The following is a 12,510-nucleotide window of genomic DNA, read 5'->3' as shown; positions in this document are numbered from 1 at the left end:
ATAGTGATTCTTTACATTAACAACAATGAAACAATAAATATAATATTGGAGAGGGGTGTGAAAGAACAAATATGTTAATTAATTTCTACAAATGTTTTCACCTCCTTTCTCGATTCATATAAAACAAAGGTAAGTCTTTGTTCCTTACCTTCACTCTCTAGAAAAGATTTTTTTGGCCAAAAATATGTATTCACGCAATCAGCAGAACAAAAACCTCGGAAGATCACGTCCAACGAAGGACCTTTAGGCTTAGGGGTAACGTCATGTCTTCCACTTTTGAGCAACCTTGCAAACCATCAACGAAGTCTTTCATGTGCATTTTATTCAACAATGGAGTTTTGTAAGAAGGAACTATTGAAAAAACTAATGGAACTAAGGTGATCTAGATAGTGAACTTAGCTTTTCCCAAACTTTTCTTTATGCACTACAAAATTTCAATAAATTAAGTTTTTAGAAAAGGTTCTCAAGTGAAGTTAGAATTTTATAACTCAAACAATATTCATGTACGTGTCCACCGGTTTTCATGGTTAGATTTTGAGAAAGAGTGAGTCCAAACTTTTTAATAACGTTTTTGATTCCGTGTAAGAATGTGTGATTCTCCCTCCTCCTGAAACCCTAACCCAAGACAGGAGATCTTTCTAACACATTCTATACTAATTCACAAAAATCTTCCAAGTTCCGTCCGATGTGGGACAAACAATTCTAATATCCCCTCTCTAGTTACCGCTACGAGCCTACGACCATCATTCTTTGAGTCGAAGTTATACATATGAAATGGGAGGCGTGATTCACGGGTGAATCCTACATTTGAGAAATTAGAACCTATGATCTGTGACCATATTACAAGATTTGAATCTGAAAATAAATTTTATTCTTCCCAATATTTGTTTTTGCGAAAAAAAGAGATTATTTGGAATTGCTGACGTCACATCTCTCTCAGGAGATTCCCACCCGGAAGTATCAACTGTCGTCGTGTATCGGTTGTTTCCGTAGATCTCTGTTACCACTTTCCATCCAATTTCAACAAATTGGATTTGGCAAACTTTCGGATCAGAAACGTGCTCGGGATGAGGAGGTACACCGAGAAAGTTTGGTCTTTTATTCGTTCGTCGCTGAGTTTAGAATAAGGGATTGTCTTCATCGTACGACTCTGTTTTTGTTGAAAATCGAATGCTCCAAATGAAGCAGCCATTACAGAACCTTAATCAGTCGCAGAAGACAGCTTTAGCTGGTGTTTTCGTGCTCCTTTTCCCGATTCTCTATCCGAATCTCTTCAGCCCTCTTGGTCGCGCCTCTCCTTCTCTCTTCTCCGTCAGTCTCTCTCTCTCTATCTCCGATGATTTATTTGGAATTTCACATTTTGGGATTGTGAAGCTGAAGAATTAAGTTTGGCATTTGCAGGAATGGAATGCTCCAAGGCCTAGACATTTGAGCCTACTCCAAGGCGCTCTTGATCGACAAATTGTAAGTGGGTTTAGCTCAGTTTCTTGGATGTATCTACTACGTTCCTCTAAATCTTTTTCTTCTTCCTCGAACCAATGTGTAGTCGATCAGACAACAAGTTGAGTTATGGTCTCCCTTGGCAGATCAAGGTTGGAAGCCTTGCACTGAATCTTATAGAGGCGCTTGTAAGTTTCCAAATATAAAGCTTTCTTCCTTCTTTCATCGTTTACATTCATGTGCCCTGAAAAGTTTGTATTTTGATTGATGGGTTTGTCACTCTTTGCAGCCTTGCCAGAGAAGTCTGAAGGGTTTCTTCAGGTTTTCCTTGACGGCGGACTAAATCAACAAAGAATGGGAGTGAGTATAAGAATTTCAGTCAATTTTTATGGTGGTTTCCCTTCTGACTCTTCTTGTTCCTTTTGCAGATATGTGATGCTGTTGCTGTTGCCAAGATAATGAACGTTACACTCGTGATTCCACGCCTTGAAGTAAATACTGTTTGGCAAGATTCAAGGTAATCTACTTTGAAACTTGTAAGTTGTCTGGTGCCTGATGAATTTGGTGATTTATGATTTGGCATTTCTTTACAGTTCTTTCACAGATATATTTGATTTGGATCACTTTATAAGTGTCCTTAAAGACGAGGTGCGGATTGTTAGGGAGCTTCCAATACAGTATGCCTGGAGCACTCGTGATTATTACGCTACAGGTATTCGAGCTACTAGGATTAAGACTGCGCCTGTTCACGCTTCAGCAGAGTGGTATTTGGAAAATGTCTTACCTATTATCCAGAGGTTTGTGCTTTCTAAACCTGGTGATCTATCAGATGAATAACTGCATTTTAAAGTCCTGGAAAATACGATACTACATATGATCTGGAATGCTTTATAGACAATACTAAGGGAGTGTTCAATGTAGATGTTTTTCTGTCAAGTCACGTTTTTTTTTTGTGTCTATCTGAGGAACTATATATGTCTGTAGTTCAATGCATTGTTACTCATATGAATTATCCACTTCGTTATGCAGTTATGGCATTGCTGCTGTTGCTCCATTCTCTCACCGTTTGGCATTTGACAATTTGCCTGAAAGTATACAGCGGTTACGCTGTAAAGTAAATTTTGAAGCATTAAACTTTGTTCCTCATATTCGTGAGCTAGGGGACGCTCTTGTGCATCGACTCAGAAATCCTCCTTCCAGCTCTCAAACATCAGGAACTATGGATCCGACAGACAGAATAAACACCATTGTAAAAGCTGGTGCTGGAAAGTTTGCAGTGCTTCATCTTCGTTTCGATAAAGTGTGGTCTTAATTCTCAACAAATGTGCCCATTTCCTGGCAGTAACATCTAGTTCTGACATTGCTTCATCTTTTTTTTTAGGACATGGCTGCTCATTCAGGCTGTGACTTTGAAGGTGGCAAAGCAGAAAAACTGGCGCTGGCAAAATATCGCCAGGTGATCTGGCAAGGAAGGGTCTTAAATTCACAGTTCACAGATGAGGAGCTAAGAAACAAAGGTCGCTGCCCGTTGACACCAGAAGAGATTGGTTTACTGCTGTCAGCTTTGGGTTTCAGTAACAATACCCGTCTCTATCTAGCGTCACACCAGGTTTACGGAGGAGAAGCAAGAATCTCAACGCTGCGTAAACTGTTCCCCGGGATTGAAAACAAGAAAAGCCTAGCCTCTGCTGAGGAACTAGCTGATGTACAAGGGAAAGCTTCTCTGATGGCTGCAGTCGATTACTACGTGAGTATGAAGAGCGACATCTTCATCTCTGCATCTCCCGGGAACATGCACAACGCATTACAGGCGCATAGAGCCTACTTGAATCTCAAAACCATAAGACCCAACATGATACTGTTAGGACAAGTCTTTGTGAACAAGAGCTTAGATTGGTCAGAGTTTGAAGGAGCAGTAATGAATGGGCACAAAAACAGGCAAGGCCAGCTTCGTCTACGCAAACAGAAACAGTCTATTTACACTTATCCAGCTCCTGATTGCATGTGTAAAGTAGCTTAGCATTCCCCTTTTACTGTCCCAATCTTTTGTTGATTTTTTTAAAATTTTAATATATGGTTTTTATGTACTCGATGATTAGTAAATTAATTGAGGAACTCATATTATGTACACTAAATTCAAGTTTAGTAAAAAATTGGATTAATGTGATTTACTTATTGACAAAGGTAAAATAAAAGTCAAATAAGAAAAGGAGAGAAGGACCCACTCAGATTCAACGCCCCACCACCGATAACTCAATTAACTCTCTTCTCTTGGCTTCTGCAACGCTGAGCCACCATCGTCCTCTTCTCTTCCTCTTCGATCTCTCCTGAATCCTCAAACCCTGGAGAGAGAGAGAGAGAGTGACGGGGGAAGAAGATGACTTCTGCTTTGTATGCTTCCGATTTGTTTAAGCAGCTCAAGTCAATTATGGGGACAGATTCGTTATCCGACGATGTTGTACTTGTGATTGCAACGACGTCTTTGGCACTAGTAGCTGGATTTGTGGTGTTGTTATGGAAGAAAACGACGGCGGATCGGAGCGGGGAGCTGAAGCCTTTGATGATCCCTAAGTCTCTTATGGCTAAGGACGAGGATGATGATTTGGATTTGGGATCCGGGAAGACTAGAGTCTCTATCTTCTTCGGTACGCAGACTGGAACAGCTGAGGGATTTGCTAAGGTACTGTGACCACTCTAATAACGTTGAATTTGAATTTGGATCCATGTTATGGTGATTATTCGAAGATTGGTCTTTTATGAGTCGGGTCATTTTAGAATCAGTTTCATTTTCATTTGTAGGCATTATCCGAAGAAATCAAAGCGAGATATGAAAAAGCAGCAGTCAAAGTCATTGACTTGGTATGATCTAATTCTATTCACTTCCTCTAGTTTAAACTACTTTTATTGAACTTTTCCTTTGCTGGTTATTGGTTTAATTAGGATGACTATGCTGCCGATGATGACCAGTATGAAGAGAAATTGAAGAAGGAAACTTTGGCATTTTTCTGTGTTGCTACGTAAGAACTCTCCAGTCTGATTATGATTTCGTTTTCTTTATACCCTTTCATAGTTTGTTGGATTCATTTATTTGAGAACATGTTTAGTTATGGAGATGGAGAGCCTACTGACAATGCTGCCAGATTTTACAAATGGTTTACGGAGGTTTGTTGCCTCAGTGTTGTTTTCCTTAGATTTGATATGCTCTGTGTAGCTTTAGCGTCAATACTCTGTGTTTTATGTTTCTAGGAAAATGAACGGGATATAAAGCTTCAACAACTAGCATATGGTGTGTTTGCTCTTGGTAATCGCCAATATGAACATTTTAATAAGGTAGTATGATGAGAAATTGTTTCTGTCTATGCTTATTCATTTTCTTCTGACCTTGTCTGATAGCAATTTCTTTTGGAGCAGATCGGGATAGTTCTTGATGAAGAGTTATGTAAGAAAGGTACATGAGTATGTTTACGTAACTTGTAAGTCCTAGGTAATGCTAGATATTGGAAAGAGATGACTGTCGGAGATATTTGATCTATGATTTACCTGTGATGATGCCGAATGTTTTCTCTTTCCTGTCTGGCAACGTGGATGCCGATTTCCTAGTCTCTTTGATGTATGGGGGAAAACGTAACTGGTATCATCACAATCAATGTAGGTGCAAAGCGTCTTATTGAAGTCGGTCTAGGAGATGATGATCAGAGCATTGAGGATGATTTTAATGCCTGGTTTGTTTCTGATTTTTTCTGTCTTATATTTGCTTCTTTGAAAGAGTTTATCTAGTCCTTCTACTATAAAAAGGGAGGCTACAGAGTTAACTTGGTTAATTGTGTTTTCTGCGTGAGTCTCATTGCTGTATTATTCATGTTTTTTTTTTGTGGTTTGCAGGAAAGAATCACTATGGTCTGAGCTAGACAAGCTCCTCAAAGACGAGGATGATAAAAGTGTGGCAACTCCTTATACAGCTGTTATTCCTGAATACCGGGTGGTGACTCATGATCCTCGGTTTACAACTCAAAAATCAATGGAATCAAATGTGGCCAATGGAAATACTACTATTGACATTCATCATCCCTGCAGGTAGATGAAGATGCATGTAATAAATACTGGAGCGTGGTATTACAGTTTCGCTTGCATTCTAAACATTGTGTCTTTTTCCAAACAGAGTTGATGTTGCTGTGCAGAAGGAGCTTCACACACATGAATCTGATCGGTCTTGCATTCATCTCGAGTTCGACATATCCAGGACGGGTATTACGTAAGCATCCAACTCTAGCTTAATTTATTACCTCCTACCCTTGGATTAGTTACAAGGCAGTCCAGTTATCTCAACTTACATAGACTCTTTGTTTTTATATGATTATTAGAGATAACTGGAAAACTTTGGTATAAATTCATATTTTCTTACAGCTAGTAGATCTGTCTTTCTCTTCAATTTTATTACAAGGTTTGTAGGGGACTAAATATCAGTCACCCTGGGTCATGTGAAAAAAGACCTGCACATTGAATATTCTCAGTATTGGTTTCTGCCATAATATTTGTTTTCTGTGTGTGCTTCTATATTGACATTTTGATTTTGATGTTTTAGTCAACAGTTGATTGTCCTGTAAAGGTTTTGTAAAAAGTTCACCGTTAAAAAACTGTGTATAAAAACTATGGCATTTCTTTGCAGATATGAAACAGGTGACCATGTAGGTGTATATGCTGAAAATCATGTTGAAATAGTTGAAGAAGCTGGAAAATTGCTTGGCCACTCTTTAGATTTAGTATTTTCCATACATGCTGACAAGGAAGATGGCTCCCCATTGGAAAGCGCAGTGCCGCCTCCTTTCCCTGGTCCATGCACACTTGGGACTGGTTTGGCAAGATACGCAGACCTTTTGAACCCTCCTCGAAAGGTGAACGTCTGTTTGTTTGGAGATTAGCCTCACAAGCTTGTTCTGGTTGCTTTGGTCTTTGCTTGTTCCTAAATATTTAACTTGTATTTTTTTGGTTTCAGTCTGCGTTAGTTGCCTTGGCGGCCTATGCCACTGAACCAAGTGAAGCCGAGAAACTTAAGCACCTGACATCACCTGATGGAAAGGTTCTGAAATCATTGGTGTATCTATTTCTTTGTGATTTTAAGGTTTCATGAGTTAACACCGTCGGTTTCTTTGTTGTAGGATGAGTACTCACAATGGATTGTTGCAAGTCAGAGAAGTCTTTTAGAGGTGATGGCTGCTTTTCCATCTGCAAAACCCCCACTAGGTGTATTTTTTGCTGCAATAGCTCCTCGTCTACAACCTCGTTACTACTCCATCTCATCCTCGCCAAGGTGATTATTTATTTTTGAAATATATTTTGTGGCAGAAGGAAAACTATTCTTGATCGTCTCTGGCATTCAAATCACTCTTTACCGTTTTTTACAATACAGATTGGCGCCAAGTAGAGTTCATGTTACATCCGCACTAGTATATGGTCCAACTCCTACTGGTAGAATCCACAAGGGTGTGTGTTCTACGTGGATGAAGGTACTTCTTACCTTCTTTTTGACTATCTGCCAGTTCACTGTTTTTTTTCTTAACAGTTTGAAAAATTCAGAATGCAGTTCCTGCGGAGAAAAGTCATGAATGTAGTGGAGCCCCAATCTTTATTCGAGCATCTAATTTCAAGTTACCATCCAACCCTTCAACTCCAATCGTTATGGTGGGACCTGGGACTGGGCTGGCACCTTTTAGAGGTTTTCTGCAGGAAAGGATGGCACTAAAAGAAGATGGAGAAGAACTAGGTTCATCTTTGCTCTTCTTTGGGTGTAGAAATCGACAGATGGTGAGACTTTCACAACCAAAAACACCTTCTTCATTTGCTGTGTCATCATGCATGTTGAGCTTCTGCTGAGTGCTTATATGTATGTTGCAGGACTTTATATACGAGGATGAGCTCAATAATTTTGTTGATCAAGGCGTAATATCTGAGCTCATCATGGCATTCTCCCGTGAAGGAGCTCAGAAGGAGTATGTTCAACATAAGATGATGGAGAAGGTAAATATATCAAGTGATGCATCATACTTTGGGAAAAGGAATGTCACATAATCTCTTTAATTTTGCATTTTCTATTTGTTCAGGCAGCACAAGTTTGGGATCTAATAAAGGAAGAAGGATATCTCTATGTATGCGGTGATGCTAAGGGCATGGCGAGGGACGTCCACCGAACTCTACACACCATTGTTCAGGAGCAGGTATGAATGAGCATTGTGATGAAATTTAGGTTTTTCACTTTGGTTCCCTTTGATACTCGACTATTTTTATCTTTACAAAATTTCAGGAAGGTGTGAGTTCGTCAGAGGCAGAGGCTATAGTTAAGAAACTTCAAACCGAAGGAAGATACCTCAGAGATGTCTGGTGATTGATGATATGATTTATTGGTAATTCTCTTCTGCTTTCTCAACTTTTCTTGGTACGCTGTCCTTACCATTTAGATATTTATTTGTTTATTTTCCTTCGTCTCCCTTCTTTTAGTCAAACATGAATGATTTGTCAAAGTTTTCTTTGTATGAACAAAAGTATAAACTACAAAATAAATCTGTGAGAGTGATAAAATTGAGAGAAGATACCCAAGATTTCATCATCATGCTTTCTACTGTCGATAGTGGATCATCATTGTGAATCAGTGACACCAAACAAGAACAATTTATCTTTTCACTCCAAATCCCATGCAAATGATCCAATCTTGATAGCTCTAAAGTTGATTTTACGGAGTAGAAAATAGAAGAGTCCACATTGTAAACTTTGGATGGTGTGACGCAATAATAAAGCGACAGGAAAAGTAAACAGTTCAAACAATTTATTGATAGGCTTCCCAACAATTCGATAATGAAATTACAAAGAGTAAAAAACAGCATTTATGTATAACAACAAGAAGAAGATACAAAGTTATATAATCATATTAGTCACCTCCTCCTTGAGTTTTGCAAGGTCTTCTTCAGGCATCACTACACTTACAATCCTTGCAAAGTTTTGCTTGGGAAAAACCAAAACAACACCTTTGTCTCCGACCCCATGAATCGTGTAGTTTACGAAATCCGGCTTCCCTCCGTTGATCTCAAGTTCATACATATCTATTTCATCAAGATTCACAAACGTTAAATTTGCACCGTACGTGAAAAAATCCGAAGAGCCTTTATCTTGTTCTATCATCCTCTTGATCGCACCGTTTTCTTCTCTTTTTTCACCAGCAATCAGTGCAGCTAGTTCGGATATCCCAACCATTTCGTCATTCTTTTCCACTACGCTTATTACCAAGTCCTCGTTCCAACAGGTTGAAGACTTTTTACGGTCACAAATTGTTATAACATTCGTGTTTGTTTCGCCGCGGATATTCAGTAGCGACTTCCATATCAATGCATACAAAATATCAACCTCCGAGAAAGGTTGGTCTCGCGTGGTGTACTTGGCCATCAAGCTATCAATGTGGTTGAGGCTAAAATTAAAAATGTGTCTCCCCATCTTGCATTTATTGGTAAGTAACCAATACTCGCCAACCGAATCTATCTTTTCAATGGAAATAGCTTCACCATCATTACGAGCATGAGAGGTTAGTTCGGGGGTTTTCGGGTAAACCGGTTTTGTTGGGGCATGACCCGATACCAGCTGTCCAAGTGTTTTCATGAACGTTGATGCTGAAAACACGTCTCCAAGAATATGGGCCCAACTCAACCCAATACAGAGCCCACCACATTTAAACTGAGTTATCTGAAAAACGAATTTCAAAGTAAAAAATTTAGTTTACTCTAGCTAGCCTGATTTGGACAAAAAAAAAACACACACACACACACACACAGAATCTAACCTGATCATATATAGTGAAGAATCAATTTCACATGTAAAAAATATTTTCTCTTCAAGTTCCACGGTTATATTAAATATTCATTTCATAATTATTAATTAAGCTAATGATTGGAAAGAATTTGAAACGAATGTTTGATAGTTAGTAACTAAGAAAGAAACTAAGTTCGTGGGAGAATCAGCCGTTTTCGTTGCATGTGAACTTAAATAATCCATTATATTATACTAAAATTTGTGTATGTGTGTTTACCTGGAGGAAAACGAGTGGCGAGAAGGTAAGATCAGGACCAAGAACGTGATCGTAGACAAGGAATCGGTGGTCAATGGAACGGTCGTCCAACTCGAGCCACTTCTCCACTGTGAACTCTTCGACGTTGGCCTCGACCACGCGTATGCCACTGTCGTTGCAGCGAATGTAAGGTATGGCTGCAGCTGAAGTGTCGTTGTCGTTGTCGGACATCCGGATCCGACCTGAGACGTGGTGATAAGATTGGAGTAGAGACTGTAGAGTAAACATGGTGTTCTTCACGTCGGCGACAGTGAAGTCACGTGCACCCTTGAAGAAGTAGACGGCTCGGACGTAGTGGAGCTTCATGGCTAAGTCCATGGGTGTGAGCTGTCGTGGCTTGTTCTCACCTACCACAGAAGCAGGCACCACCGAAGAGAGCCTGACACTGGTCACTGGGCTTCCCTCCATTTTATTTTTGTGAGAGAGCTGATATGTGTAGCTTATAGGCTTAAATGGGATGTGTTATATAAGGATTGAGTTTCGAAAGAGAGTTGAGTTCAGAATAGGCATGGGTATCACTGATTTAGGACAGTTGGGAAAACTGTTTCCGTGACGGCAACATTAAATGTGGGTGGGATTTGGGTCTTTAGCAACAACATTAGAGTTGGACAGTTGAGTCATCATATTCAGATCCATCCAACAACAAGCACACTTTATTACGTCCACCTTGTCCTTATTGGCTTCAAGCAATAAACGCACATGTACGTGTCGTAGCCAACTAGTATTATATTACGGTACCTAACAAGTCACATTAATCTATAAAAAACCAAGTTCAGTTTCCTGGTAACATTGTTTCCACCAGCAAAAATGATCTTAATACGGATGCGGTTCATTTCCACCTCAAACACAATCATGCAACAAATTTCCTGATAATGATTTTACATAATTGTACGATAACTAAATCTTGCGAAAAAACAGTAAAATTTTTGGTAGAGAACATCCCTATTGCCAACCAATCTACTCCTAATTGCGCCCTCAGAGATGTTCATCATTCGCTGTTGTGTCTTGTTAAGAAAATAAACACAAGTCACTGAACAATACCTAGTTCGAAAGAGTCAACGGTGATCTTTCCAGGTACCTCAGATGCTTGGACTTGGTGTATTTTCACTAGGCCAGTTGTCCTGATTAATTGCTTGACTCATCGCATGTAGCACCATCTAGAGAAGCAGCAAGGTACTCAGCAAGGCTCTGCTGATTACTGCTAGTTTTGTGGGTAGCTTCTGAGGTCACAGATTTTTTTGGTGCTATAGACTTGGGAAGCCAGGCTTGACCTGTTGAGCTGCTGCTCGAAGCATCTGAGCAATTCTTCCATAAGACTGGCTTAAGATGCTTCCATGGATCTTCAGCCATAGAGTTGGAGTAAAATCGTTCTGCCCCTGGTTCCATGGGTCTTCTTCCTCCATCTCTCCCAAAGCTTGTGTTCATACCGCGTCCTCGACTTCTGCCTCTTCCTGAGTTAGGATACGTGTTTCCACCCCAGTTTGCATTTTGTCGTCCATAATTGGAAAACTGTGGAGGAGTATTGTTGTAGCTGCCTCGACCACCAAATCTATTATTCCCCATGTTCGGCATTTCTTGAGAGAATGGAAAAGGGCGAGGTACCCATTGAGGTGGACCTGAATGGTTAACTGGTGGAGGCCTAAAGTTGTTATTCCAACCGGCGGGTGGACCTCTGTGTGAGGGTGAAAGATGTGCCATCCCTCTTGGTTCATAATGAGCTGCATGAAAGCCACCATGATTGGTCTGTGCCTGATACTCACTACATAATGATCCTGTTCAAAGTTATAATGCAAGGATCAGAACTGGATTACTGTTCATTGCAAGGCACAGGACACAAACCTAACTGAATTCCATAATTGATGTGATTTTCATACTGTCAATTCCTAGAAAGTGAAACTTAAAGAGATATATCAAATTAAAGTAGCTAAAGCTAATAAGTTTGAAGCCTGAGACTGAGAGACAAATTTCTTCCTCCATTGATCTTGATTTGTAGATTATAATCAAGAACACATGACTAAACCCAAACAAAGAACAAAAATTTCATATAGATTTGTAGAAGAGAATCATCACCTAACTCTACGAAAGCCCAACAACCAAATACCAAAGTGAATTCCTGATTCTGTTCAATCCTATACCTATACTCACCAAGGACCAACTAACATACTGTAAGTTAAACTCTCATGATATTAGGCAATCTTCTTTATCAGTGGACTACTTTCTTTGGCCTCACAAGAATATAGACAAAACAAAAATTAAGACAGAGTCATTGACTATCAAGGCAGAAACAAGCACCTGGAGGAACTGATGGTGGAAACTGAGGTGGTACAGGAGAGCTTCCTTGATGACTAGGAGATGAGATGTATTGTTGCTTAGGGGTCTTGTTTTTCTTGAAACTAGAATAAGCAGCCATGGGATCGGTATAATAATCAAACCTTTGCGTTTCAAATGAATCCTGCTGGTGATTGGATGTCTCTGCCAATGGATTGGAGAGGTGACCTGTGCTCATAGATGTTTCAGTACCTGTAGTAGCATCATCATCATTCTGCGCTGCAGCTTCCATTCGCATTGCTTTTAACATCTGTTTTCTTTTCTCTGAATCTTCCATTGTGATTCAACTACAAGATCAAAAGGAAATTTAGAAATCAATCCTTCAAAATCCAAAACACGAGCTACTACAATGTAAAAGCATTAGATACATAATCAATCTGACCTTAAAACCCCAAATTCTTACAATTATCGGATACCCAAATTGGAAAAACGAAATTGAAGGTGAAACGAACCTTCACAAAAGTATGGTTTCTCCAAAAATCTTCACTTTCTCGTGAAAACCTTCAACTGTGAAACAACGATGATGACGAAGCCTTTCACTACATAAACGAAGACTTCCAAAACCGGGTTAGTGTTCGACCGTATTTTTCAATTAAACCCGGTTTACTGGTTTAAGCGATTGAAATCATTAAACC

The 12,510-nt window shown here is 39.6% G+C and overlaps 4 protein-coding genes and 1 long non-coding RNA gene across 8 annotated transcripts; 3 read left to right on the top strand and 2 right to left on the bottom strand.

The window, feature by feature from the left end:
• Positions 1 to 661: 661 nt before the first annotated feature.
• AT4G24530 (O-fucosyltransferase family protein) lies at positions 662 to 3,607 on the top strand. Its single transcript, NM_118586.4, has 8 exons — positions 662 to 1,311; positions 1,402 to 1,464; positions 1,547 to 1,628; positions 1,730 to 1,800; positions 1,869 to 1,957; positions 2,034 to 2,237; positions 2,470 to 2,740; positions 2,822 to 3,607. Exons 1-8 carry the CDS (start codon positions 1,171 to 1,173, stop codon positions 3,458 to 3,460), a joined length of 1,560 nt encoding a protein of 519 aa, NP_194184.2. The 5' UTR covers positions 662 to 1,170; the 3' UTR covers positions 3,461 to 3,607.
• Positions 3,608 to 3,621: 14 nt separating this feature from the next.
• Positions 3,622 to 8,323, top strand: ATR1 (P450 reductase 1). 2 transcript variants are annotated; one of them, NM_118585.4, is made up of 17 exons: positions 3,622 to 4,120; positions 4,240 to 4,299; positions 4,381 to 4,457; positions 4,545 to 4,602; positions 4,687 to 4,770; positions 4,852 to 4,888; positions 5,093 to 5,162; positions 5,323 to 5,514; positions 5,600 to 5,692; positions 6,107 to 6,332; positions 6,434 to 6,517; positions 6,597 to 6,748; positions 6,848 to 6,944; positions 7,015 to 7,242; positions 7,333 to 7,455; positions 7,539 to 7,652; positions 7,739 to 8,108. In NM_118585.4, exons 1-17 carry the CDS (start codon positions 3,818 to 3,820, stop codon positions 7,817 to 7,819), a joined length of 2,079 nt encoding a protein of 692 aa, NP_194183.1. In that variant the 5' UTR covers positions 3,622 to 3,817; the 3' UTR covers positions 7,820 to 8,108. The 2 variants fall into 2 exon arrangements, with proteins under 2 accessions (NP_194183.1, NP_001190823.1); NM_001203894.1 differs by having other exon boundaries at positions 3,685 to 4,120; positions 4,240 to 4,287; positions 7,739 to 8,323.
• Positions 8,228 to 10,197, bottom strand: CER2 (HXXXD-type acyl-transferase family protein). The gene is made up of 2 exons (NM_118584.3): positions 9,509 to 10,197; positions 8,228 to 9,165 (listed from the first exon to the last, which is right to left on the bottom strand). Exons 1-2 carry the CDS (start codon positions 9,953 to 9,955, stop codon positions 8,347 to 8,349), a joined length of 1,266 nt encoding a protein of 421 aa, NP_194182.1. The 5' UTR covers positions 9,956 to 10,197; the 3' UTR covers positions 8,228 to 8,346.
• On the top strand, positions 8,540 to 8,855 carry AT4G07275. Its single transcript, NR_142126.1, has one exon. It is a non-coding gene; the product is annotated as an other RNA (long non-coding RNA).
• Positions 10,198 to 10,216: 19 nt separating the features above from the next.
• SIC (hydroxyproline-rich glycoprotein family protein) lies at positions 10,217 to 12,451 on the bottom strand. Of its 3 annotated transcripts, NM_001341679.1 has the most exons (4): positions 12,328 to 12,395; positions 11,980 to 12,162; positions 11,840 to 11,892; positions 10,279 to 11,319 (listed from the first exon to the last, which is right to left on the bottom strand). In NM_001341679.1, exons 2-4 carry the CDS (start codon positions 12,150 to 12,152, stop codon positions 10,673 to 10,675), a joined length of 873 nt encoding a protein of 290 aa, NP_001320056.1. In that variant the 5' UTR covers positions 12,153 to 12,162; positions 12,328 to 12,395; the 3' UTR covers positions 10,279 to 10,672. The 3 variants fall into 3 exon arrangements, with proteins under 3 accessions (NP_567704.1, NP_001320056.1, NP_001190822.1); NM_118583.4 differs by having other exon boundaries at positions 10,217 to 11,319; positions 11,840 to 12,162; positions 12,328 to 12,451; NM_001203893.1 differs by having other exon boundaries at positions 10,362 to 11,319; positions 11,840 to 12,162; positions 12,258 to 12,440.
• Between the last annotated feature and the right edge of the window lie 59 nt (positions 12,452 to 12,510).

Source organism: Arabidopsis thaliana, chromosome 4 (assembly GCF_000001735.4).
Source record: "Arabidopsis thaliana chromosome 4, partial sequence".
NCBI classification, from domain to species: Eukaryota; Viridiplantae; Streptophyta; class Magnoliopsida; order Brassicales; family Brassicaceae; genus Arabidopsis; species Arabidopsis thaliana.
The sequence above is the reverse complement of the archived record's forward strand: the minus strand, read 5'-3'. Positions and strand labels throughout refer to the sequence as shown.

Coding starts and splice junctions, on each gene's coding strand:
- CER2 (NM_118584.3), bottom strand. CDS start 9,955: ATGGAGGGAAGCCCAGTGACCAGTGTCAGGCTCTCTTCGGTGGTGCCT. Junction 9,166..9,508: donor CGCCACTCGTTTTCCTCCAG/GTAAACACACAT, acceptor TTCGTTTTTCAG/ATAACTCAGTTTAAATGTGG.
- ATR1 (NM_118585.4), top strand. CDS start 3,818: ATGACTTCTGCTTTGTATGCTTCCGATTTGTTTAAGCAGCTCAAGTCA. Junction 6,749..6,847: donor TCCATCTCATCCTCGCCAAG/GTGATTATTTAT, acceptor TTTACAATACAG/ATTGGCGCCAAGTAGAGTTC. Junction 7,456..7,538: donor AACATAAGATGATGGAGAAG/GTAAATATATCA, acceptor CTATTTGTTCAG/GCAGCACAAGTTTGGGATCT.
- AT4G24530 (NM_118586.4), top strand. CDS start 1,171: ATGCTCCAAATGAAGCAGCCATTACAGAACCTTAATCAGTCGCAGAAG. Junction 1,801..1,868: donor TAAATCAACAAAGAATGGGA/GTGAGTATAAGA, acceptor TTCCTTTTGCAG/ATATGTGATGCTGTTGCTGT. Junction 2,238..2,469: donor GTCTTACCTATTATCCAGAG/GTTTGTGCTTTC, acceptor TTCGTTATGCAG/TTATGGCATTGCTGCTGTTG.
- SIC (NM_118583.4), bottom strand. CDS start 12,152: ATGGAAGATTCAGAGAAAAGAAAACAGATGTTAAAAGCAATGCGAATG. Junction 11,320..11,839: donor TCCACCATCAGTTCCTCCAG/GTGCTTGTTTCT, acceptor AACTTTGAACAG/GATCATTATGTAGTGAGTAT.